Source organism: Salvelinus fontinalis, chromosome 9 (assembly GCF_029448725.1).
Source record: "Salvelinus fontinalis isolate EN_2023a chromosome 9, ASM2944872v1, whole genome shotgun sequence".
Classification (NCBI taxonomy): Eukaryota; Metazoa; Chordata; class Actinopteri; order Salmoniformes; family Salmonidae; genus Salvelinus; species Salvelinus fontinalis.
Window position 1 is genome coordinate 43,164,090 of NC_074673.1, and position 25,760 is coordinate 43,189,849.

Sequence of the window (25,760 nt, forward strand, 5' to 3'; positions counted from 1 at the left end):
GTGTTGATAATGTGTGGACTGCCCTAAGCTGCCTGCTAATAATGGAGACTATTGTTTTGTTGGGCACCTGTCCATCAAACGTCTAGCGGGGATGCACAGGAACAGCACACTCACATATCCAGTATGTTCACTGTAAAACCACAGTTGGACTAGCTAGCATACAAGTATTTGTGTTTTTGGTCATCTTGTAGGTGCATCTACCTATACCATAAGTGTAGTGTGTGAACACCTGGTTTCAGTGTACAATAGGGGTCCAGACAAACTGGTCATTGAACCAGTACCACAATAGCCGAGGGAGCTCTGTAAAGTTACCAACCATTGCTCTACAATTAAACCGGTCCATGTCATCAAGTTCTCACTTAAGACTCCATTGTTTATATTTAGATACTATGGTATTTGGAGCCGTAGATCACTTGTAGGTCTGTTAGCTTGACTTTCATGAGTAGTCACTCATGTTGCCTCTACCATACAAAATTCCTAAACCATGGGAGTAAGGAACTGAAACGTCTTTTCATTGTACATTAAAAAAATATATATATATATTTTTAGTAATTTAGCAGACGCTCTTATCCAGAGGGACTTACAGGATTAGGGTTAAGTGCCTTGCTCAAGGGCACAGTTGGCTCGGGAATTCGAACCAGCAACCTTTCGGTTCTGACCCAATGCTCTTAACTAAGATACCCGTAAGTAGTCAACACAGCATCTTCTGACAGTGAAGGAGAGAGTTGACTTAGCATAGGCCAGAGGCCTGTGTTTTGCACAATCACATGACATAGCAAGAATTTATCCTTATCCAGAAATAAGACTTAAACAAAAAATGAAAGCATTTGTCTGAGGATGGTGGACTACCAGACTTAAAAAAAGGGACAGTTTTATGAAAAAGCTTTAAAAGGTTAAAAATCCAAGCATGTCACATATGCCAACCATTGGATTTAGAAAATCATAACCTTTCTAATGAGTGACTATTTTTAAGCATCTTAGACATTTTTTAGCAATGTGAGGAATGGGATACACTGGGCTGCAGGAGACAGCGTGTCTGAACACCTGTGTGGCAGACGGGCAGCGTCTGTCTGTAGGTCCACACAGAGACTGGATGTGGCAACTGACAGTCAATCTCCAGTGACAGTCAGCCCCGATGGAGCCCAGTGAGAGTAGGGGGAGCTGGAGAGAAAAGGGGGTGGGGGGGCTCAATCACTCAATAGAACTTTAATGAGTTGCCAACGAGCCTCACTCAAAACCCCCCCTTCTACATGAGCTCTTTGATGTGGGATTCAGGTGCCATGGTACCAGTCCCAGTCCCCCTCTAATTCATGCTAGGTTTCTCACAGGTAGTCCCTGGTACCAGTCCTTATACCTGTATGAGTCTTAAGCACACATACAGGTATAATGCATCATTGAAACTGGTGTCAAAGTACAATAACCCAGTAAGAAAAAACACCAAAGGTTTGTGTCATTTATTACTGCCACCAAGTGGACGGCATGATAACAGCAACATACAGCAGTTAAGAAATTAAGTGCATTCTCTTAATACGTCTTTTACAAACCATTTCTCCATTTCTCACCGATTAAGACATATGCAGCCGACAGTGTATAATAACAAACGCAGAGAGCTAAGTCATCGTAATGTAAAGAATGAAAGAAGAAACTTCTATTTGAACATAATAATACAGGTAGTAGTGGAGTGTTGGACAGCGGTGAACTCACTCCTCTTTCTCACTGGCAGCTCTGAGGAGAAAGCGATGAATGTGTGTTATTACAGACAAATTAAAGCCACACCGTGAAGCGTCTTGATTTTACTCAAATTAAATGGTGTGTATGTGGTGCATAATACACTCTAAACACACTGGTGTGCTGCCCTGAGACAGGTTGGGGGGTCACAGCCCAGGTAGGCCCCGTTCTCAAAACAGTACTGGAGTAAAGCGGTGAAGCATGGGTCCTTGACGAGGATGTGCGGGTTGCCCACGACGATGAGCAGGGCTTTGGGCCGCGTGATGGCTACATTAAAGCGCTTAGGGTTGGACAGGAATCCCAGTATGCTTTGCAGGTCGTTGCCCTGCACCGACTCATTTGCCCTCACCTGGAACAACAAGAGGTCATTTATTTAGATGTTTTAGGGTAGGGGTGAATTACAACGTCAATTCAGTCAATTTCAGCAAAGTGATATTCAGCTCATACAAAAGTGACACATTATTTAATATTTTTCAATTTCAGAATTGATTCCCTTAATTGAAAAGGAATGGAACCGAGACCCTGTAAAGGGAGAAATTAGTCAGAGTTCAATAATGAGTAGGACAGAGGAAGGATTGGAACGTTACCGTGGACAAGATGATAACCAGAAACTCCTGTCCCTGGAACTCCTCCACAGAGCCCACCTTGATGTCAGACAGGCCCACCCGGTGGAGCAGCACACGGATCTTCTCCGACTGGAGAGGAGAGGTTCATGGATCAGGGGTTCAGACCGGTGTTCAGTTAAGGGAAAACTGTACTACTGTGACAGAATGAGTCACTTATGATTTTTTGAGGCATTTTAAATGTTAGCTTAGTAGATATCGCCTTCTAGAGGATTAGGCTCTGGGGTTAACATCAAAACTAGCAGATAAAACTAACAGAATAGGACCAACTGTTGATGGCCGAAATGTGCACTACTAACCTGTTTCCTGTAGGGGGCGATGATGCCAATGTCACTAGCAGCTACAGGATTGTAGAGCTTCTTGGCCAGCTGGCAGGAGTACAGCATCACCTGTACCGCCTCTCCAGGGTTGAACCACGACGGGTTGTTGCCCTCCCTCATCTCTGTGCCCTGAGAGGGGGAATGATGACTGGCATTATTGGTTTTCGACGTCTAGGTTCTGCTCCAACCAAAGAGGAAAACCCATATTTGTCAAAATGTTCAAAAAATGTCAGTGGTAAGCAAGGAGAGGAAACGCTGATTGTTTGAGAAAGAGGCTGGAAGAGGACAGGAGGATATGAGTATGTAAAGATGAGACTATTTAGAAAGAGGCCATGTCTTGAGTTCATTTTGGGAAAGTTCTGCCTGTGACTATGGGACACAGGTCATGCTACCTTGTCCCTGACCTGCTGTCCGCCCCACCCCCCTCCTCTTTTACAACTGCTGATATAAAAAGGGCTTTAAAAAACACATTCGATTGATTGATTGAACAGGGAGTAAGAGACAGGGTCCTTACCCTGACTCCGTGGAAGATTAGGGGGAATCCCTTGGTTGGCAGACGGCTCCAGTGACAGAGGGAGTCCACTACGAACCTCTGGGCCCTGACACACAGCTCCCCGTTGTAGAACAGTTTAGAGGGCAGGGCCAGGAGGGCCTCGTGGGAACGGTAGTTGTACACTAGCTTGGTCACCTGGAATAGGAAGAAGAAAGGCCACCGGGAGAATGCATCAACAGTGGTGGCATCTATTTACCACGCAGACCTGTGTGGCTCAGTACGTAGAGCTTGGTGATTGCAACACCCCGCTGGTGATATCCATGAGTAAAATGCTTGCACACATGACTGTAGGTTATAAAACAAGTCTGCTAAATGGCATACATTATATTACAATGCAAGGGCAAAACATTTTGTAGAAAAATATGCAGAATTTGCATTCCTAGTTGGTGGATTCACTAAGCAGGGTTTTAGTGATCATGGCACTGACAGGGATTGTGCGTGTCTACTCACCAGCACTGGGTTGTATCCGCCATTCTCTCTGGAGTACAGAGGGTTGGCCATCAGTCTCTCCAGCAGGGACATCCCCAGGCCGAACGCTTGCGCAAGCTTCGACTTCACAATTGGACCCAGCTGCCGGGGGTCTCCGGCCAGAACTATCTAAAGGATGGTGAGAGCAACAGAAAATATGACTCACTTCATGATCAGGAGGCTACAGAATGCAGTGTCAATTATGAATTCTGTCAGTTACGGGCAATGGGTTGCTTTCTTCACAGTTGCGCCACTGTAGTAAGGGTTGTACTGTGGTTGTAATACTCAGTGTTCAATCTAACCTGTCCGTCTCTCTCTGACAGAAGCCCCAGAGGTATCAGTGCCTCTGGCTCCGTGGCTTGGCCAGCCTCATCCAGAAACACATGGGTGAAATGACCCACACTGAGGAAACGCAGCAAAGAGACAATGACCTTAGTTAGATCAGGTTTACTACAGTTACGTTTCCCCTGGTGAGGAAGGTTAACACTGAACCCTATTACCCTCCCTCACCGCAGTCCAATCTGGTAGAACATGCCAGCGCTGGAACAGGTGCTGACCACAATCCTGTGAAAGGAGGCGTGTCGAATGTCCTCCCCAGCCTGAGAGTACTGCCTTAGAACCTCCGGGATGGCCTATGGATAGAGGGAAATGCGATACAGACAGAGGCACGAACTGGTCGGAAAAAAATAGGACTGATGAAATTCCTGCGGAGACAATGGGTGCAGTACCTCTTCCTGTCGACAGGAGGCGTTGACGCGGGCCAGGCTGGCAGCGTTCAGGTACCCACTTTCATGGAGACGGATACAGACGAGGTCTGCAGCACTGTTGGAGGGAGTGCACACCAGCACACGACTACTGGGCAGGCGGTGATACACCTATGGGAGGAGGCCACTATTATTTTATTCAGGGAACAAAAATGGAGGGAAACTGCTGTAAATAACCAAATAGAAGAAACTTGATAGAGCTTGCCAGGTGCAATGGAATCGATGGAACATACTACAAGTGCAAACCCTACTCATTAGGCAGGCTGACCCAAACAGTCAAAACATTTGAAAGAAAACCAATCCTATTTGAACTCGGGGTTTGGTTGTTTATTTTTCTCTCTGCATTGTTGGGAAGGGTCCGTAAGTTTCACTGTTTGTCTACACCTGTTGTTTATGACGCATGTGATAAATAACATTTGATATCCATTGGGGTTAATTGCCTTCCTCAATGGCACGTTGACAGATTTTACACTTAGTCGGCTCAGGGATTCAAACCAGCGAACTTTTGGTTACTGGCCCAACGCTCTTAACCACTAGGATACCTCCCAGGTTGAGGGGTGTCTACCTGTAGTATGGACTCTATGAGGGTGATAGTCTTTCCTGTCCCTGGGGGTCCAAACAGGATGTACGGAGTGGGCCGACACTCCCCTGCCAGGATACGCTTCACTGCCTCCCTCTGAGACGGGTTCAGCTGCTGGTTGAATAACTGGCCTGGGTTAGGGATGGGTTTAGATGGCAGCCTGGAATCTGAGAGAATTAAAGAGGCTCAATACTCGTTCCCCTCTCCTTCACTGATCATTCATTCGGTCTCACAAATATACTGAACTGTCCTAGTTAGGACACGAGTTCGAATGCCCTTCAGGTTTATGACACTTCAGCAGCTGTAGTATACAGAGAATCTCTGTGCTGTCAGAATGAAGGAGTCCCAATGCTTATATCACCTGGTTTGGTTTGTGTGGCCTTTGAGACCATGTCAACGGAGACGCTTGACAGCTTCACCCCATCGGTTGTGAGGGTGCCCTCTTTCACCTCCTCTGGACCCCACTCTCCCGTCCATAAAGGGGCCTGAAGCGTCACAGCTTTAGGGAAGAACACTGGGAAGAGAGGAGAGGACGCACAATCAGGAGTGGACCAGACAGGAAATAAACTTACCAGGGGTTGGGGATAGGGAGAGACAAGAGAAGAAATAGTTGACTAAATACAACACATTTTGGAAATGGGATTGAGAAAAAAAAGCCAAGATCACCATTCTCTTCAAAGTGCTTGTTCTGGTCCAGTGCTAAGTGGCATCGCCTCATGGACAACCTGTCAACGCAAACATCATCATACATAATCCATATACTGTCAACGCAAACATCATCATACATTATCCATATACTGTCAACACAAACATCATACATAATCCATATACTGTCAACACAAACATCATCATACATTATCCATATACTGTCAACACAAACATCATACATAATCCATATACTGTCAACACAAACATCATCATACATAATCCATATACTGTCAACACAAACATCATCATACATAATCCATATACTGTCAACGCAAACATCATCATACATAATTCATATACTGTCAACGCAAACGTCATCATACATAATTCATATACTGTCAACGCAAACATCATCACACATAATCCATATACTGTCAACGCAAACATCTTCATACATAATTCATATACTGTCAACGCAAACATCATCATACATAATCCATATACTGTCAATGCAAACATCATCACACATAATCCATATACTGTCAATGCAAACATCATCACACATAATCCATATACTGTCAACACAAACATCATCATACATTATCCATATACTGTCAACGCAAACATCATCATACATTATCCATATACTGTCAACACAAACATCATCATACATAATCCATATACTGTCAACGCAAACATCATCATACATAATCCATATACTGTCAACACAAACATCATTATACATAATCCATATACTGTCAACGCAAACATCATCATACATAATCCATATACTGTCAACACAAACATCATCATACATAATCCATATACTGTCAACGCAAACATCATCATACATCATTTATATACTGTCAACGCAAACATCATCATACATAATTCATATACTGTCAACACCAACATCATCACACATAATCCATATACTGTCAACAAACATCATCATACATAATCCATATACTGTCAACACAAACATCATCATACATAATTCATATACTGTCAACCTAAACATCATTATACATAATTCATATACTGTCAACACAAACATCATACATAATCCATATACTGTCAACGCAAACATCATCATACATAATTCATATACTGTCAACCTGTATACTGTCAACCTGTCACACGTTATCTATGCTAAAGGAACAGAGATCAACACTTAGTGACACAGAAAGGATCCTTCCCAGAACCAGGACAAGGCAGGTACCTGTTGAAGGTGAACTCAACATCTAGAGGCTCTCCCAGGTAGCCATGCTGAAACTCAGTGTTCACCCTCAGACTCACGTCCTCGTCACTGATCTGTGGATATGGTCCACAAACAGTGTTCAGGTCAGTGTGAACAAAGCACAAGGAGAAATATCAGAGAGGCAAGCAAAACGCTAAGAAGATCAAAACCTCCGAGTACCTCTGTGACGTAACCGATGTACTCCATCACCACGCCTCCACTGATTGGCTTCTTCAGTGCCACTCTGTCACCTGTAGAGCAGACAAAACACTATGTCAAACATCTCAATTCAAGTATGGCTGACTCTGTGAAACGACACATTTCATTGTACCTATCTGGAGTGTGAGACAATCAAACGTCCTATTATTAATACATGGCCAAATTAAGACTCAACAGATACCTATGAAGAGACTGGGCCTGCCCTCAGCCAGGCCAAGCACCTCTAGGTGCAGATAGATGGCACCTCTCCTGAGGAGGGCTCCACTGATGTTGAACTCCCTGAGCTCGTTCTCAGCTTGTAGCTCCTCCAGCCACAGCAGGGACGAGAAACGGAGACGCATGTTGGCCGCCGACAGAGTCTGTCAGAAATAGAGGGAGATTAACTAATCCATTATTTTACAGTGGAGGTGCGAAGGCCCCCATATCAAAATCCAGAGCGACTTTTCAATCAAAACCAAATTGGTGCCAAATTCCTGTATGCTGGCGGGAACAAAGCATTTAATTGACTATAGAAGACTTCCTTCTAAGTTAACTTGCGGTTCCCTTACCTCTCCTAGACATGGCTGGGCCACCAAAACGTCACGGTCGGCCTCCATACAGTCCCGTAGAGCCTGGGGCACCGGGTAGTTACTCAGGAAGTTAGGCAGGTGGCGCTTAGTCAGCCTGTGAAATAAAAAAATAAGAATAGAAAGTCATAGGCTAGCGACTTTATCTAACTACACAGGAGTGGTGTAATTCAACAATGTGGACCAAACTGTCATCATTCAACATGTCCAACATGGTTAGAGTAACTAGGTTAGAGGAAAAAAACATTTGATTAGAGAGAGAACGTTGGTGGACAGTATCACCAACTAGTCAAGATAATCTTCCTTATTCTATAGGGAAATGTGGTTCGAAGGTATGCCGAACATACTTCACTACATAATACAGCACAGAGACACTATCAGGGTGTAGTTTACCGTTGAGGTGGATGAGCAGCCATTACAGTGACCACCTGGGCAGCCTGAGGAAGGGGCAGTGGGGCTGCCGGGCAGTAGGGAGCAAAGGGCTGGAGAAGACTTTCCTCTTTACAGCCTACTGTGACCTCCAGACGCCTCCCGATGCTGAAAGAGGGGAAGTGCAGGAGCAGCAGCTCAGCACAACGCCCCAAGTTCCTAGGGTAAGATGGAGGGATACATAAATCAGTGTTTTAAAAACCTGAATCTTCAGAAGAAATTGATTCAGTCAGATAACAGTGACACCACCAGAAATAGACAACTATACCAGACTTGTATAGCAGCTAGCTAAGCATGACTTACTTGGCTCGGCAGCCCACTTTCACAGATACCTTCTCCCCTGGTGCAATCTCCACGTCTCGCTCATCTGTCCGTATGGCAAGCTTGTGAACAGTGTCCTGATGTGCCTCACCATTTTCTCCAACCACATCTCCATCTATCTCACTCATCTCCTTCCCATCACCATTGAGCAGTGCAGTAGGCCCAGCAGACCCGGACTGCGGGTAGAGAGCGGGACCCACCATGGGAGTGCGCTTGCTGGATAGGCCCCGAATACCCCGATAGAGGATCTGTGTTAGAGCAGGAAGCTGTACAACCCCCTTTCTCTGTCCCGGTGGGTCTGTCACAGTCCCTAGGTTGAACTGCTCCTCTGAGTCCCAGCCAGCAAACTCACAGCACTTCAGTCTATGGGTCTCAGAGCCTTGGTTCCTGTCAAGAGAAAAGAGAATACAGTGCTTCGGAAAGTATTCAGACGCCTTCTCTTTTTCCAGATTTTGTTACGTTACAGCCTTATTCTAAAATGGATTAAATAAAAATCTCTAATCTACATACTATACCACAATAACAAAACGAAAACAGGTTTTTAGACATGCTTGCAAATGTATTAAAAATAAACTGATACCTTATTTAAAAAAGTACAGACCCTTTGCTATGAGAATCGAATTTGAGCTCAGGTGCATCCTGTTTCCATCGATCATCCTTGAGATGTTTCTACAAGTTGAACACAGTGGCCTCTGAATACTTAAGGTATTTCACTTTTATTTATTTTTTAAATAAATTAGCAAAAATGTCTAAACCTGTTTTCACTTTGGCATTATGTGGTATTGTGTGTAGATTGCTGAGAATAAAATACACTGCTGAAAAAAATAAAGGGAACACTTAAACAACACAATGTAACTCCAAGTCAATCACACTTCTGTGAAATCAAACTGTCCACGTAGGAAGCAACACTGATTGACAATACTGTGTTTGCTGTTGTGCAAATGGAATAGACAACAGGTGGAAATTATAGGCAATTAGCAAGACACCCCCAATAAAGGAGTGGTTCTGCAGGTGGTGACCACAGACCACTTCTCAGTTCCTATGCTTCCTGGCTGATGTTTTGGTCACTTTTGAATGCTGGCGGTGCTTTCACTCTAGTGGTAGCATGAGACAGTTACATTGTGTTGTTTAAGTGTTCTTTATTTTTGAGCAGTGTATATATAATCAATTTTAGAATAAGGCTGTAACGTAACAAAATGTGGAAAAAGTAAAGGGGTCTGAAGACTTTCCGAAGGCCCTGTATATCTGGTACCACAGGAGGAAAGGTATCAACAAGATCAAACACATCGTTTCCATATGTTTTATGCCATTCGCTCCGTTCCAGCCATTATTAACAATCGTCCTCCCGTCAGCAGCCTCCACTGTCTGGTGCTATCCCCAAGGTTTGGAAGGCGGCTCATGTACTCCCCTTCAAAGCTGGTAACCAAAATTGCCCTATTTCAAAACTTCCTTACCTAGCTAAAATATTAGAATCCTTGACTAGTTATCAAATCTTTCTTAGAACACATTTCATAGCTAAATGTACATCAGTTAGGTTTTAGAGCAGGTCATTGCACTGCATCCCTAGTTATAAAAGTGGTTAACTGTATGGATAAAAGGCAACATTGTTCTGCCCTCTTCATTACCTGTCAAAGGCCTTCGATACTATTGATCACTCACTACTAATTCAGAGGCGTTCCTCAAATTGGCCTAGAACAGGCTGTATGTATCTGCAGCTCAGGGATGGAAAATTGCACAAGGTGCAACTTCGAAATTTGGTTGCGCATCAGCAGTTTCTCTCGTTATGTCAGTCACTGACAGTAACTCAATTAGCCCATGTCAGCTAACATTTTTTAGATTGGTAAAGTAGATAAGCGGCCAGCTATCTAAACATATAGTAATCATGGTCAAATTAACGACCGGGAGGGGGGGGGGCATTGATTGTTAGTCACTCTCACTCAGATAGAATATTAAAAACGGCAAACGTTTCTCTCCACCCAATCGGAAAATGTGTAGAATTGCCGCAGACTTGCTATAAAAAACTGCAACATTTTCTCTATGCCCATGGCACTATGTGCATTATTCAGGAAATGTACTTTAAAACATTCAATTTTTCGCTGCTGTCAAAAGGTAGGCCACTAAAATGTTTAGCTCGCAAGGTGTGTGTGGGGGGAGACAATTTTTGCTTAAAGCACCCAAAAAGCTAGGGTCAGCTATGACAGCGGGTATGGATGTAAGTACACAGACTCATGAGTTCAGATTTTTTGGGGCCCCCACCCCCATCAAAGTTGCCCATCCTGTTGTTAAGTCAGGTTTTCTGGATTAAACGAAAGGTGTCGATTCTGGGTCCTGCATAGGGCTGGATGATCGGATTAATTAAATGTATGTTTTTGAGCAATATTCCAAATGCCGGTATCGATTTTATGAGCGTTTATGTCCGCTTGTTCTCGTCTTGTATTTTTGGTCGTCTCTTTCGCTCCTTCTGTGCTGTGTGCACCTTACCATTTACGCCAGAGAGCTATATATAATGACGAGATGCACGCCTCCGCCCCTAACAATGGGAGTGGTCACAAAGGCAGGCAACAAGCTTAGATCCAAAATAAGCCCATTGAAACACATCAGGCTTATTTTGGACCGATTTTAGTGTGAGTGAAACATCTCGCGTCGCCTTATCCTCTATGGTTTACACACAAATCAAGCCCCTCCCCCTGCCTCACACGCCAACAAAGTTGAGATCACATCTTCCTCTGACAAGCAGTTACATTTTCGATAGCCTAATGTCTGCTACAAGAACTTAGTCATTATTAGTGAACGTGCATTATGCATGGTTCTAGATGCATTTTTTCCTACAAATGTTAAACTATTTTGATAAAATAAAGTTATTAGTGGGTCTTATGGTTGTGGAAGGCTTATATTAACCTGGGTATAACTTCACAAGTCCTGAATTAATTTGATATGCAGTGTATTTGACCTTTAATTGTACAACGCCGCTTAGAGAACAATCATTATTTTATAATTGAGAGACATATCCTGAATTGCCCACAAGTTTGAAAAAAATAATCGAGATATGATTTTTAGGCCATATTGCCTAACCCTAGTCCTGTACTTTACCCTGTTTACATTAGCAATATTGACTTGTCTGTAAAAGAAAATGTAACCACTTGTATACCGATAATACTGTTGTGTATGGTATTGCCACCACGGTTGAACAGGCTCTATCTGAACCACAGCCTGCCTTCATTGTTTTGCAGAAAAACTTTATTGACCTGAAATTAGTATTGAATGCAGTTAAAACTAAGTATATGTTGTTCTCTAGAGCGCATACAAATAACTGATTATTTAAGCACATGTACTTTAAAAATGGTGCCCATATTGATCGTGTCCCTGCTTACAAATATCTGGGCATCTATACTGAACAAAAATATAAACTCAGCATGTAAAGTCTTGGTACCAAATTTCATGAGCTGAAATAAAAGATTTCAGAAATGTTCCATAAGCACCAAAAGCTTATTTCTCTCAAATTGTGTTTGATTAAAACAGCAGGGTCATTAGGTTTAGTACTCATCACTGCATGGTTGGCCCTCTGATGTCACGTAGGTTGATACATTGCTATGGTTGCATTTACAAAGCCCTTTTAGAAAAAAGTCCCACTGTATCAAACATAATTTCTAACCTTTAGACATACTAGTTACCACACCCGGTCTCAGGAATGGCCAACTCTGGAAATTCATTCAGTCTCTACAGAGTTAGGTCAAATCAGCGTTTAGCTTTTTCTGCACTGTTTTTGGGGTAAAATCTTCAAAATGTTAAATGTTCTGGTGCCTCTAGCTCAATTCAGAAAGCTCATTGAGGACCTTATTACTGATGAATGGCTTTGTTTTTTTACAACCGTATTTTCTTTCTGCTTGCATTTGCATTTTGATGTGTTTATTTCTGTGATTTTTCTAATTCAGGGCTCACCTGATGAAATAAAAGGTTAAATAAGTCTCACAATAAAATGATATTCAGAGTCTTGGTAGGACAATCGTGCTAGTAATTGTGCTTAAATGTTATTACAGTGCGTTTGGAAAGTATTCAGACCCCTTTACTTTTTCTACATTTTGTTATATTACAGCCTTGTTCTAAAATGGATTAAATAGTTTTTTCCCCTCGCGGCATCCCGGGAGGTCTACCCTGGGGGTTTGTGATAGAGGGGGAGGTACATGCCGCGACGTTGACTCCCTCTGCTGGGAGTACCCGTGCTGGGCACCCCGACGGCAACAATTAGGGGTAGTGTTATTCACAATTTTTTGTAAGGGGACCACTTTGAGATGAGACAGAGGGCCGCACAGATCTTTAATTTGTTGTACTTTTTATTCCAATATTATCAATTGAGAGCAAATTCAGAGCACATGCAATTGATTTGATGTACAGCACATCACAAATATAAACATACACACATCACATAGGCTACATCATATGTATAAGACCCATATTAAGGGTTACCTCAGTAGTTGGATGAACGAAAATGTCCTTTCTGCTCCTTGACTGAATTCTTTCTAAATGTATAGTCTGTTGTTGCTATCCTTGTGAGGCGATCCAGGTGTGCATTGGTCAGTCTGTTTCTCTGTTTTTGTTCCACAATGTTCATTGTTGATAATGTTGCTTCACAAGAATAAGTGCTGACAAAAAATTGTCACCTTTCTCACACGGCTTCAGAAGTGGATACTCTGTGTCTGACAAGGATACAGAAATGGGTAACACCTGATCTTAGTTCACCTTGCAATGTGTCATTTGCCTGCAGCTCCACTATCTCATTCTCTATTCCAGCACGGTCAGGACAGAGGGCTGTGATGACTGGGGTCAGAGATGACACTAGCACATGAAAAGGGGTTCTCAATGATGTTGTACTCCATGATATCCATGAATCTTTACTCAAACTCAAAATTCTACTCCTACAACACACGCACAAATGCATCATAGCTAAAATGTGGCAGTATGTCAGGGTTGGATGTGGTGACTGCTCTGAGGTTTGGGAAATGAACAAACGGTCAGGTATGAACAGCGTGGTGTTTTTATGTTGAAACGCTGTGACCACACGCAGCATTTTGCCCAGAGTTTTATCTTTCCCTTGGAGCTGGAGATACACTGTGTTCAGGTGGCAGGTGATGTCAGTTTTTAAAAAATTGCCAGCTTTAATATCCACTGTGGATCATCTAGCTCTGGCTCCTCTCTCCCCTTGCTTGCAACAAATTCACGGATTTGAGGGAGGAGAAAAGAAAATCTTTCAAAAACTCTGCCACGAGACAGCCATCTAACCTCATTGTGAAATATCAAGTTGTCGTATTCTGTCTGGTATTCCACCAGTAACTGGTGGAATTGCCGGTGATTCAGTGCCCTTGCAATAATAATGTTCACCACGAGCACAACTTGCTGCATCACATTCTGTAAGTCACAGTCTGAGTTTAGCCACTAGTGCTTCCTGATGAATGATACAATGAAACGTAACAAATTCGGGAACATCCTCTCTCTTTCTCATCAGACCTATGAGTCCCTTCTCCTTCAGTCCACACAGATGACAGATTTGACCGGTCAATATTACTTTCAGCAAAAAATGTAACAAGGGCTTTCAGAATATCCTCTCCTCGTGTTTGTTCCTGAAGGGGCATTAAACTTACAAGTTCCTCTCTGAACGACTCGTTTTGAGGGAAACGGCCCCAAACACATAAATGGGTAATGACACATCAGTGCCTTCGTCAAACGCAATACTGATGAAGGAAAAAGGAAACCGCACACTGCTCTTGATAGTATCACTGATATTTAATAAGCTTACGTATCGGCCTCACGGCCTTCGTCAGAGCTTTTGTGAATTTTTTTTACATTTGCACCCTTATGTAAACCTAGCCCCACCCACGTCCGTTCCACATATCGAAGGGGGTTGGAGGCGAAGGAAAAACAAATAAGTGCTACCAAATATAACAATATGCATTTCATAAATATTACAAGTGTTATAAGACGTATTAAAACACATCTGTAAAACCACAATGAGGACATAGCAAGTTTTCATTAGTCATTGGGTACATCGTACGAAAATCATCAGAGTATTCTTAAATAGGCACATAATTCATGTTCAAATTCACAACCTAACATCTTTGACAATCTGAGTCTGAAGGCCTTCTTGTTTCTAGCGAGTCGACAAGCAATCTCATATGTTGCCTCTGTCATTTTCTCTGCAACAGTGCTAGATCTGTCCATTTGTTGTTGTCCATTGAGCTGTCCTTTTGAGTTGTGCGTGCTATTTTGTTGTTTCTGAGGTTGCTTTGTGGTGGATATGTTTTGTCAAAGTGGGCATGGTGTGACTGGAAATGTCGCACTAATTTTGCTTGTTTAAAACAATTGACTGCCTTCTGGCAAATAAGACAAAGTGAACTAGTCCCATTATGCAGTACAAAAAACCCCCACTTCTGTTCATTTCTCCTGGAACTTTGTGTTCTTCTTGAATTGTCCGTATCCTTCTCTTAGCCACCAGAGCCACATTAGCTAGCTGCATTTCCCCGCCTCCATCTTCCTGATTCTCCGGTGGTTGTCCGTTCATAGCTGTCACGTTGCTCTCCAGCTCTTCCCCCTCGTTTTCCTTGTCAATAGATTTACGTTTCTTTTTTACAATAAATCGATCCATGTCAGCCAGACTGCAAAATCATCAAGTAGCAAACTGATGTGTCGGTCGCTGGAGCTGAGCAATTGCGTTCTGTTTAGGCAAACATTCTATTTCGGCCTTTCTGTTCAACCAGCTACGCTATGTTGCCATCTATCTGCCGTCCAGGGAACAATAGATATATTCAATGAAGTGATCCAGGCCTACATTACAACACATTGAGTTGAATCATTGTTATGCATTATGAATGGAAAACCACAGCGCAATGAGTACCACTGAATTAGGGGGAGTGCCAACCAGCCGTAAAGACCACGGGAGAGAAAAAGGGAGGCAGGGAGTGAACCTACAGAAGGGAACAAAGCTCCCGGGGGACGGAACCGAATGCGAGGCGGTGGCTCAGAAGAAGGACCGAGCCAACCCAAAGTTATTTTGTTGTTACGTTTATTCTATGTTGCCCAGTAAAGGCATGTTTGACTAGAACCTCCTTGTATGTGTCCATCTGTGTGCTCAAACCCAACACCCCATGGTTTACCACACCCTCAATCTACACACTATACCCAATAATGACAAAACAAAAACAGGTTTAGAAATGTTTGCATATTTATATATAAAAAAAATATACAAATAAAACGGAAATATCTAATTTGAAGCACCTTTGGCAGCGATTACAGCCTTGAGTCTTCTTGGGTATGATGCTACAAGCTTGGCACACTTGTATTTGGGGAGTTTCTCCCATTCTTCTCTGCAGATCCTCTCAAGCTCTGTCAGGTTGGATGGGGAGTGTCACTGCACAGCTATTTTCAGGTCTCTCCAGAGATGTTAGATCAGGTTCAAATCCGGGCTCTGGCTGGGCCACTCAAGGACATTGAGACTTGTCCTAAAGGCACTTCTGCGTTGTCTTGGCTATGTGCTTAGGGTCATCGTCCTGTTGGAAGGTGAACCGTCGCCCCAGTCTGAGGTCCTGAGCAGGTTTTCATCAAGGACCTCTGTACTTTGCTCCGTTCATCTTTCCCTAGATCCTGACTAGTCTCCAAGTCCCTGCCCGCTGAAAAACATCTCCACAGCATGATGCTGCCACCACCATGCTTCACCGTAGGGATGGTGCCAGATTACCTCCGGACGTGACGCTTGGCATTCAGGCCAAATAGTTCAATCTTCACTTCATCAGACCAGAGAATCTTGTTTCTCATGGTCAGAGTCCTTTAGGTGCCTTTTGGCAAACTCCAAGCGGGCCTGTCATGTGCCTTTTACTGAGGAGTGGTTTCCGTCTGGCCACTGTACCATAAAGGCATACTTGTTGGAGTGCTGCAGAGATGGTTGTCTTTCTGGATGGTTCTCCCATCCCCAGAAAACCTCTGGAGCTCTGTCAGAGTGACTATCGGGTTCTTGGTCACCTCCCTGACCAAAGCACTTCTCCACCGATTGCTCAGTTTGGCCGGGCGGCCAGATCTAGGAAGAGTCTTAGTGGTTCCAAACTTCTTCCATTTAAGAATGATGGAGGCCACTGTGTTCTTGGGGACCTTCAATGCTGCAGAATTTTTTTGGTACACTTCCCCAGATCTGTGCCTCAACACAATCCTGTCTCGGAGCTCTACGGACAATTTCTTCGACCTCATGGCTTGGTTTTTGCTCTGACATGCACTGTCAACTGTGGGACCTTATATAGACAGGTGTGTGCCTTTCCAAATCATGTCCAATCAATTGAATTTACCACAGGTGGACTCCAATCAAGTTGTAGAAACATCTCAAGGATGATCAATGGAAACAGGATGCACCTGAGCTCAATTTCGAGTCTCATAGCAAAGGGTCTGAATACTTATGTAAATAAGGCCTTTGATTTTTGGGGGGAATAAATTATCAAAAATGTCTAAACCTGTTTTCGCTTTGTCATTATTGGGTATTGTGTGTAGACTGATAAGTAAAAAATATATATTTAATGATTTTTATAATAAGGCTGTACTGTAACAAAATGTGGGGAAAAAGGAAGGGATCTGAGTACCTTCTGAATGCACTGTAAAATTAACACATTTCAACAAAAGCCTTCATCAGGGTATTTACAGATTTACAGTGTAGTTCTCTGTCATTTAAGACAAGTAGACACTCCATGGCTGACTCACTGTATCCAGACAACCAGCTCCCGGCTTTCTCCCAGCAGCAGAACCCCAAAGTGTGTCTTGTCGCCAACCACCAGGCCCCCCTTGTCCTCCAGGAGACTATTGATCTCCGCCTCTGGGATGGACCTGTTATTGACAGTATTCATACTGTTTGAGGAAAAAGACCAGAGAGTAATGGTGTAGGTCAGAGGCCCGAGTCCTAATTCATTATCAGCCTTTAATACCATGTGAATTCTTCCTGAGATTTCACCCAACACAAAATACATGGTGGAATTTCTGATAATGCCATGAGACCATCATAGGTCATTTAATTGATACAAGGGTGTGTGGGTAGCAGTGGAAAATGTATTAATTCACTGATCATTGTCTAGGGTCTATTTTTGTAGCTACCTGTGTTCGCTGGTAGCCATGCACAGAGCCCTGCAGCAGAACTGTTAGTGGTTATTTACCTGTGTTCGCTGGTAGCCATGCACAGAGCCCTGCAGCAGAACGGTTAGTGGTTATTTACCTGTGTTCGCTGGTAGCCATGCACAGAGCCCTGCAGCAGAACTGTTAGTAGTTATTTACCTGTGTTCGCTGGGAGCCATGCACAGAGCCCTCCAGCAGAACGGTTTGTGGTTATTTACCTGTGTTCGCTGGTAGCCATGCACAGAGCCCTCCAGCAGAACGGTTTGTGGTTATTTACCTGTGTTCGCTGAGGGCCATGCACAGAGCCCTCCAGCAGAACGGTTTGTGGTTATTTACCTGTGTTCGCTGGTAGCCATGCACAGAGCCCTCCAGCAGAACGGTTTGTGGTTATTTACCTGTGTTCGCTGGTAGCCATGCACAGAGCCCTCCAGCAGAACGGTTTGTGGTTATTTACCTGTGTTCGCTGGTAGCCATGCACAGAGCCCTCCAGCAGAACGGTTTGTGGTTATTTACCTGTGTTCGCTGGTAGCCATGCACAGAGCCCTCCAGCAGTAGAAGGACTGGCTGCTCTCCACCACCACCAGGCTGACCATGTCCCCAGGGGAGGGACGGTATCCGGCCGGGAGTAGCAGGTTGTCCAGGCTGAAGAACACACTGTCCTCCACCACGCCGCTGCTGCCAAACACACTGGACACACGCACCTGGGTAGGGTGGGGGGAGTGTGCGTGTGTGTGTGTGTGCAGAGAAGGGGGTGAGACTAGACCTTCAATGCTGCAGAAATGTTTTTAGTACCCTTCCCCAGATCTGTGCCTCGACACAATCCTGTCTCGGAGCTCCACGGACAATTCCTTCGACCTTATGGCTTGTTTTTTGCTCTGACATGCACTGCCAACTGTGGGACCTTATATAGACAGGTGTGTGCCTTTCCAAATCAGAAGGGGGTGAGACTAAAAGTTTGTGTCATCACATTAATGTGGACTTGACGGTGATAATTGGACTACAGATCAACGTCCATGGGCAGGAAACATGTAGGTACTGTATGTTGCCATGTTTTCAGTCAGGTAAAGTTGAAATGCCATTTGCAAGGAATGAATGAGGTTCTAGAGGAGGGACTGACCTGGTCCATGCGGCGGTAGCGTAAGGGGGACACAGACCGGGCCTGGCTGCTCCACTGGGTGGGACTAATGAAGTACTGGGCCTGGACCCAGTCCCCTTTCATGGGTTCAAAACCTGATAGACAGGAGCAAGGAATTGAAAAAAAGGAAGCATAGAATAGAAAATTAAAGCCTAAACGGGTATAGCATCTGGGACAGCTTGGCAGCTTAGAAATAGAATAGTAGAACATAAATAGAAGTAAATCTATTTTGATCGTTGACAGTACCATCACAAAGAGCTTGTCGTGGAAAAAAAGTGGTCTGATTGATGAAGCCACCGTCCCGGTCACATGACGTCACAGTACCAATCAGAGGACGGAGCTGGTTCCTGTCTGCCTCCAGGGAGGCTCCTCCCCCTCCTTCCTCCCAGGCATCAGCATTCTTCTCCACCTGAGGAACGGAATGGCCACAGTTGTAAGCACAGAACATAGTATGTATGTATCTCTATGGTTGCAACATACAAGACAAACAAGGGGGATGTGTCCCAATACTCTTCAATTAACTCCTTTCTCCATTCCTTCACAACCAATGATTTGAAGTGTCTCCAATTTTAGAAAGAAAAATAAAAATAAAATAAAAAATAAAAAACTTTATTTAACCAGGCAAGTCAGTTAAGAACAAATTCTTATTTACAGTGACAGCCTACCAGAAGGCAAAAGGCCTCATGCGGAGACGGGGGCTGGGATTAAAAATAAAAAAATACGACAAAACACACATCACAACAAAAGAGACAACACAACACTAGACAAAGAGAGACTTAAGACAACAACACAGCATGGTAGCAACACAACATGACAACAACTTGTTGTTTTGCTACCATGTCAGCAGCACAAAACATGAGAGAAACATTATTGGGCACAGACAACAGCACAAAGGGCAAGAAGGTGGAGACAACAATACATCACGCGAAGCAGCCACAACTGTCAGTAAGAGTGTCCATGATTGAATCTTTGAATAAAAAATAACATATTGTAAAAAAATACATTGTTGAAACCTTGTCATTTCTAGAGCCCAACCTATTTATCGGTTGACCGATATTAAATCGGCTGATATTAGCCTTTTACAGATGTATTTGTATCAGATATATTTAAATCACCCGAAAAGGACCGATACAAGATGCAGAGAAAATGCACCAAAATCCCCCTCCCCCATCATAGACTGACTTTTTTTTGTATCTCATTATTTGTCCTGGAGAGGGCGCTCTTTACATGGCTATAAGCCTATCTTGCCTTGGCGTGCTACAGCAAGACTCAACACTATTCTCCAACGCAACTACACCAGTCAGAGAGGAGAGTGAAGTTACTGCTTCTACAGTGAGTGCTGAGTAGATAGAAGCTTGCCAGCTCAACAAAGTGCAAAACATACACACTGGCTGTTACGTAAAGTGTCATGGTAGGGTGTTGTGACAAACAATGGATGCTATGCCCAAATGTAAAGCAAGCAGAATGTTCTACTCTGCGGTAACATTATCGTTGCAGCCCACGAGTGAATCCCACGAAATCTGGAGTGTTGCTCAAAAAAATAAAGGGAACACTTAAACAATACAATGTAACTCCAAGTCAATCACACTTCTGTGAAATCAAACTGTCCACTTAGGAAGCAACACTGATTGACAGTAAATTTCACATGCTGTTGTGCAAATGGAATAGACAAAAGGTGGAAATTATAGGCAATTAGCAAGACACCCCCCAAAACAGGAGTGATTCTGCAGGTGGTGACCACAGACCACTTCTCAGTTCCTATGCTTCCTGGCTGATGTTTTGGTCACTTTTGAATGCTGACGGTGCTCTCACTCTAGTGGTAGCATGAGACGGAGTCTACAACCCACACAAGTGGCTCAGGTAGTGAAGTTCATCCAGGATGGCACATCAATGTGAACTGTGGCAAAAAGGTTTGCTGTGTCTGTCAGCGTAGTGTCCAGAGCATGCAGGCGCTACTAGGAGACAGGCCAGTACATCAGGAGAAGTGGAGGAGGCCGTAGGAGGGCAACAACCCAGCAGCAGGACCGCTACCTCCGCCTTTGTGCAAGGAGGTGCACTGCCAGCGCCCTGCAAAATGACCTCCAGCAGGCCACAAATGTGCATTCTGCAGGCCAGTACATCAGGAGACGTGGAGACCACCTGCAGAATCACTCCTGTTTTGGGGGGTGTCTTGCTAATTGCCTATAATTTCCACCTTTTGTCTACTCCATTTGCACAACAGCATGTGACATTTATTGTCAATCAGTGTTGCTTCCTAAGTGGACAGTTTGATTTCACAGAAGTGTGATTGACTTGGAGTTACATTGTGTTGTTTAAGTGTTCCCTTTATTTTTTTGAGCAGTGTATTTGCTCTTTGCCAAGGGTATTCCTCAAGCTCTGTCATTCAAATGTTTTCAGAGACACTAACATTGAAGGTTACAAAGTAGTGCTTCATAGCGACGCTTGGATGCATGTTTTGTCACTTGTCAGGGACTGGTGCAAATTCCCTTTTCGCCAACCCCGTTTCCATGACGAGTGCTGGCTAGTTAGCCAGCTAACTACCTGTGAGTGTACTTGACGCCATTCACATTAATGTTCTTTCCTCAAATTTAAGAAATCAGCTTTCTGAGTATCTTTGTCGGGCTGTTTTAAGCACAATCCATACAGGCATTTTTATTTTATTATTAAAACTATAATAAAAAATATCTGCATATATTGTATATTATATTTCCACTCTAAAATCTGACCAAAAATCTCATATCAGTCGGGCTCTAGTCATTTCACCTGGCAATTGTAATAAAGGCCAGGTCTCATCTTCGTAGATAACAAAAACATACTGGTTAAAGTGAGGTCTTGGTCAAAGTGTCTTACCCTCAGTGCTTTCCACCCTCCTTGGGCACTGTCTCGTACTGCAAGGCCGTTGACTGCATCCCCGACCCTGAGCGGCACGCCACCCAGCACCTCTCCTGTGGTGAAGTAGACATCGTCGTCGATCATGCCGTAGTCCTGACACAGTAAGGTCACCACGCCGCAGCGCAGGTTGCGGACCTCCTCCATCGCTGACACAAAAGATTATGACTGGTCATTGATCAGTGCATTGAAAAACTTGGTGGCAAGAAAAAGTATGTGAACACTTTGGAATTACCTGGATTTCTGCATAAATTGGTCATCAAATTTGATCTGATCTTCATCTAAGTCAAAACAATAGACAAACAGTGTGCTTAAACTAATAACAGACAAATTATTGTATTTTTCTTGTGTATATTGAATACGTCATTTAAACATTCAGTGTAGGTTGTAAAAAGTATAGGCCCCTTGGGGGCACAGTACGGCCCTTCAATCCGGCCCACAAGACTGTTTTTTACCTCTTTTCTCCCCAATTGCGTGGTATCCAAATTGGTTGTTACAGTCTTGTCCCATCCCTGCAACTCCCGTACGGACTCAGGAGAGGCGAAGGTCGAGAGCTATGCGTCCTCCAAAACACAAACCAGCCAAGACGCACTGCTTCTTGACACAATGCCCGCTTAACCTGGAAGCCAGCCACACCAATATGTTGGAGGAAACACTATACACCTGGTGTCACCGTTAGAGCGCGATGGGACAAGGAAATCTCTGCCCGCCAAACCCTCACGACGCTGGGCCAATTATGCACAGCCTCATGGGTCTCCCAGTCACGACCTGTGACACAGACTGGGATCAAGCCTAGGTCTGTAGTGACGCGATGCAGAGCCTTAGACCACTGCGCCACTCGGGAGGCCCCCGCAAATTGATTTTAACAAACAATTGGTCCCTCAAAAATGCAGCCCTCCATTGACTTTCAAAATCCCGATGTGGCCCTCGAGACCAAGGTTGCCCACCCCTGTCCTAGGCTAATGAGTTCTCCAAATGCTAATTGGAGTCAGGAGTCAGCTAACCTGGAGTCCAATCAATGAGACGAGATTGGAGATGTTGGTTAGAGCTGCCTAGCCTTATAAAAAAAACTCACAAAATTTGAGTTTGCTATTCACAAGAAGCATTACCTGATGTGAACCATGCCTCGAACAAAAGAGATCTCAGAAGACCTAAGAGTAAGAATTGTCTGGCAAACAGCTGGAAAGGGTTACAAAAGTATCTCTAAAAGCCTTGATGTTTATCAGTCCACGATAAGACAAATTGTATACAAATGGAGAAAGTTCAGCACTGTCGCTACTCTCTGGCCATCCTGCAAAGAGCACAGTGCCGAATGCTCAATGAGGTTAAGAAGAATCCTAGAGTGTCAGGTAAAGACTGGGCATCTCTAGAACATGCTAACATTTCTGTTGATGAGTCTACGATACGTAAAACACTAAACAAGAATGGTGTTCATGGGAGGACACCACAGAAGAAGCCACTGCTGTCCAAAAAAACTTTGCTGCATGTCTGAAGTTTGCAAAAATGCACCTGGATTTTCCACAGCGCTACTGCCAAAATATTCTGTGGACAGATTTAAACTACAGTGGAGTTGTTTGGAAGGAACACAAAACACTATGTATGGAGAAAAAAATGGCACAACACAACAGCAAAACTTCATCCCAACTGTAAAGTATGGTGGAGGGAGCATCATGGTCTGGGGCTGCTTTGCTGCCTCAGGGCCTGGACAGCTTGCTATCATCGACGGGAAAATTAATTCAAGTTTATCAAGACATTTTGCAGGAGAACGTAAGGCTATCTGTCCACCAATTGAAGCTCAACAGAAGTTAGGTGATGTAACAGGACAACAACCCAAAACACAGAAGTAAATCAACAACAGAATGTCTTCAGATGAAAATACCCCTTCTGGAGTGGCCCAGTCAGAGACCTGACCTCAACGCGATTGAGATGCTGTGGCATGACCTCAAGAGAGCGGTTCCCACCAGACATCCCAAGAATATTGCTGAACTGAAACAGTTTTGATAAGAGGAATGGTCCAAAATTCCTCCTGACCGTTGTGCAGGTCTGATCCACAACTACAGAAAACATTTGGTTGAGGTTATTGCTGCCAAAGGAGGGTCAACCAGTTATTAAATCCAAGGGTTCACATACTTTTTCCACTCTGCACTGGAAATGTTTACACGCTGTGTTCAATAAAGACAAACATATAATTCTTTGTGTTATTAGTTTAAAGGCACACAGTGTTTGTATATTGTTGTGACCTAGATGAAGTTATGACATTTTATGACCAATTTACACACAAATCCAGAACCAAAGGGTTCACATACTTTTTCTTGTTACGGTCAACGGTTTTGACTAAATCAGAGGTTTGACACAAAAGTACTTAAAATTACTTTGAGAACAGGTGGGTTGTAGCCACTGGCAGTGTTGGATCACTCTCATTCTGGGATTTATAGCACTCATTTGCTGTCGACTGAAAAAGGTCAGGTGCATTGAGAAGCTGTCAGGCTGCTTGGTGAGCTCATTTGTAGACTTACCCGCGCCAAATAACCCATCCACTTCATCCTCCTCTACCTTTCTCCACAGTGGGGCCAACAACTTGGCTATCACACACTGCACTGCTGTTACCATGTCTGCAAGTAGCTAGATGCTGAAAGTGGTGCTACTGTTAATGAGGGCAGAGGGGAAAACAAAACAATGTGACTGGTGGTTTATCAAATTCATTTACATAAGTGTGGCCACTCTTGCACGTGATTGCTTTATCTGTCATGCAGTGCACTTGATAGCAAATACAATTGCCGTTGCATCTAATTTATTAGCACGCTAATGTTGCCAGCTATGCGAACGGTAGCTAGTTGACTGACATTATGCTTCCAAAACTCGTCTTTATTGCAGGTTTGTAGCTATGTAAACGTGATGAAAATACAACACGGTGCATAACCTAACTAATGAAATATAGCTTTATTCCTGAGAAATTATTGTACAAGGCAACATACCTCTGTTGCAGCAAATTGCTCTTCGTAAATGTGTTCACGTGCTGCTTTCTCACATTATGATAGACAGCGCGCGACTAAAAAGATGCAATTGCGTGCGCGCAAGGACACCTTTCTTAAAATAGTGTCGTCAACCCGACCGTAAACAAGAGCATTGAAACAACAGGTCTGTCCCTATCTGGCGTCCCGCGGTTGATTCGATTCCCCCCCAAGTTTTCTGAGCAAAACATTTTTTGGGGTGGGGGGCATACAGTAAAAAAAAAAAAAAAAAAACTATTAACACCATGATATCAGCTCCAAGTGATTTCAATTTTGGAAATCTGTTCCAAAGTATTCCCCGCATAATATAGAGAACTATCCCACCTAGCAACATGTCGTTGAAAAGACGAATGTGCCAGGCGTCCAATAGACGTTCGGTTTTGGTTGACATTATAAATTGAAAACAACATAATTTCAATGTATTTGCATACACATGTGCACAGTATCAGAAATTGGTCTATGAACAATTTTATTAACAATCATACATCACAATTGATTTGCAACATTCAAGTGCTAATTAACTGTATTCCACTACTGAATAAGCATTAATAACCTACTCATATTTCAAACATCCAGCGTGACAAAATATACATTTTTATTTATTCCATGCCTCACCATTAATTTATTGCCAATACATATTAACAAATTGGTTTCCATTCTGTTTTGATATTTCATATTTACATTTCATGTAACATTGCCACTGAACAAAAATATAAACTCAACATGTAAAGTCTTAGTCCCATGTTTCATGAGCTGAGCTAAAAGATCCCAGAAATGTTCCACATGCACAAAAAGCTTATTTCTCTTGTCCTTTGCCAAGATAATCCATCCACCTGACAAGTGTGACATGTCATGAAGCTGATTTAACAGCATGGTCATTACACAGGTGCACCTTGTGCTGGGGACAATAAAAGGCAACTCTAAAATGTGCAGTTTTGTCACAAAACACAATCCCACAGATGGCCCAAGTTTTGAGGGAGCATACAATTGGCATGCTGACTGCAGGAATGTCCACCAGAGCTGTTTGTAGTTATATGTCACCTCCAATGTCGTTTTACAGAATTTGGCAGTACATCCAACCGGCCTCACAACCTCCGACCATGTGTAACCATGCCAGCCCAGGACCTCCAC

The 25,760-nt window shown here is 43.5% G+C and overlaps 1 protein-coding gene across 3 annotated transcripts; it reads right to left on the bottom strand.

Moving 5' to 3' along the window:
- Positions 1-1,439: 1,439 nt before the first annotated feature.
- Positions 1,440-24,804, bottom strand: mov10l1 (Mov10 like RISC complex RNA helicase 1). 3 transcript variants are annotated; one of them, XM_055934511.1, is made up of 25 exons: positions 24,594-24,804; positions 24,135-24,262; positions 21,580-21,767; positions 18,976-19,138; positions 18,712-18,824; positions 18,108-18,295; positions 17,190-17,333; positions 8,442-8,846; positions 8,103-8,297; positions 7,692-7,806; positions 7,325-7,502; positions 7,105-7,175; positions 6,907-6,998; positions 5,703-5,761; positions 5,398-5,550; positions 5,022-5,203; positions 4,421-4,567; positions 4,203-4,324; positions 3,995-4,094; positions 3,675-3,821; positions 3,186-3,359; positions 2,651-2,800; positions 2,316-2,423; positions 1,845-2,077; positions 1,440-1,725 (listed from the first exon to the last, which is right to left on the bottom strand). In XM_055934511.1, exons 2-25 carry the CDS (start codon positions 24,226-24,228, stop codon positions 1,701-1,703), a joined length of 3,546 nt encoding a protein of 1,181 aa, XP_055790486.1. In that variant the 5' UTR covers positions 24,229-24,262; positions 24,594-24,804; the 3' UTR covers positions 1,440-1,700. The 3 variants fall into 3 exon arrangements, with proteins under 3 accessions (XP_055790486.1, XP_055790488.1, XP_055790487.1); XM_055934513.1 differs by lacking the exon at positions 24,135-24,262; XM_055934512.1 differs by lacking the exon at positions 24,594-24,804 and having other exon boundaries at positions 24,135-24,583.
- Positions 24,805-25,760: the final 956 nt, after the last annotated feature.

Excerpts from the sequence above, each read along its gene's own strand:
- mov10l1 (XM_055934511.1), bottom strand. The coding sequence starts at position 24,228 with ATGGTAACAGCAGTGCAGTGTGTGATAGCCAAGTTGTTGGCCCCACTG. Across the intron at positions 18,296-18,711 it reads GCTACCGCCGCATGGACCAG|GTGCGTGTGTCCAGTGTGTT; the intron begins GTCAGTCCCTCC and ends CACCCTACCCAG. Across the intron at positions 1,726-1,844 it reads TGTCTCAGGGCAGCACACCA|AGCTGCCAGTGAGAAAGAGG; the intron begins GTGTGTTTAGAG and ends CTTTCTCCTCAG.